Here is a 1,059-nt window from a genome sequence, read left to right on the forward strand (position 1 = left end):
CGAGGCATGCGTGGGAGCGCCTGGCTGTCTTGAGCACCCACTAACGCCTTCCTTCACCCTCTCTCTGTCCTCGCAGCTCCCTGCCGGAAGAGAAAAGCAAAACAAGCTCTTCCTTTGAGACTGGTCCAAAGCCGAGCGAGAAGCCGGATCGGAGCAAGCCGAGCTGGACCCGGACCAGAAGCGGAGCCGTGCCCGGGAGCGCCGGCGAGAAGGACGGTCCAAGACATTTGACTGGGCTGAATTTCGCCCCATCCAGCAAGCCTTGGCACAGGAGCGTGCAAACGCTTCAGACTCCTCCAAGAGCGGCTCCGCCGCCTTCCCCAGGGACACCGGTGCCACCGACGCCGACCCGGGAGAGCTGGAGCGAGAGCGGGGTCGGCGGCGGGGGCGAGATGATCGATGCCGTGGACGGGGCAGGGTCGGAAGAGGCACTAAGGATGGAGGTGGACAGGATCCTGCCCGTCCCGGCGGACATCAAACCGCAGAACGTCCACGTGGAGATCGAGCAGCGCTGGCACCAGGGGGAGACCACCCCTCTGCGGGAGGAGAAGCAGATCCCCATCACCCCCCTGCACCTTGCCCACGCCGAGGACCAGGACGAGGGGCTGACGAAGCAGCACTTGACCACACTGCTGGAGAAGGAGGTAAAGTGGGGTGCGTGGGGAGCAGGCTGCCTGCCGAAATGGCCTTCAGGTCACTGCAGGAACTGGAAAAAGCTTGAGCAAGGCTTAAAAAAGCAGCATTTATAATAGCAACGAGTGGGGATGCTGTAGGGTCCCCTGGGGAGCTGGCAGGGCACAGAGGTGAGATGGGTACAATCGGTGTGTATCAAGCAGACTCTAAAATCGAGCTCATAATTCCATGTGCAGCTGTGAGATTTGTGTCTGCAGAGCTCTAAACTGGCTCGAGTTGTAGCACAGCCCACAAAGGTTCCCTTTCTGTGGAGCCTACATCAAAGCATCTTATGATTTTAGGATAAGGAAAGGAGGAGACTCAGCTCACTTGGAAGAGGTCCACGCCTGGGATAACAAAGGTTGTTGTTAGTTGGGATTAAGGTGT

At 58.9% G+C, this 1,059-nt stretch overlaps 1 protein-coding gene across 1 annotated transcript in view; it reads left to right on the forward strand.

The window, feature by feature from the left end:
- Positions 1 to 76: 76 nt before the first annotated feature.
- MPRIP (myosin phosphatase Rho interacting protein) overlaps positions 77 to 1,059 on the forward strand; it is a gene marked incomplete at its 5' end in the record, with an annotated part of 18,681 nt that continues 17,698 nt past the window's right edge. Inside the window, 3 exon segments of the mRNA XM_010074395.1 lie at positions 77 to 147; positions 150 to 390; positions 392 to 644. Of these exon segments, the coding sequence (XP_010072697.1) occupies positions 77 to 147; positions 150 to 390; positions 392 to 644 (565 nt within the window).

Source organism: Pterocles gutturalis, unplaced genomic scaffold, assembly GCF_000699245.1.
Source record: "Pterocles gutturalis isolate BGI_N339 unplaced genomic scaffold, ASM69924v1 scaffold18777, whole genome shotgun sequence".
Classification (NCBI taxonomy): domain Eukaryota; kingdom Metazoa; phylum Chordata; class Aves; order Pterocliformes; family Pteroclidae; genus Pterocles; species Pterocles gutturalis.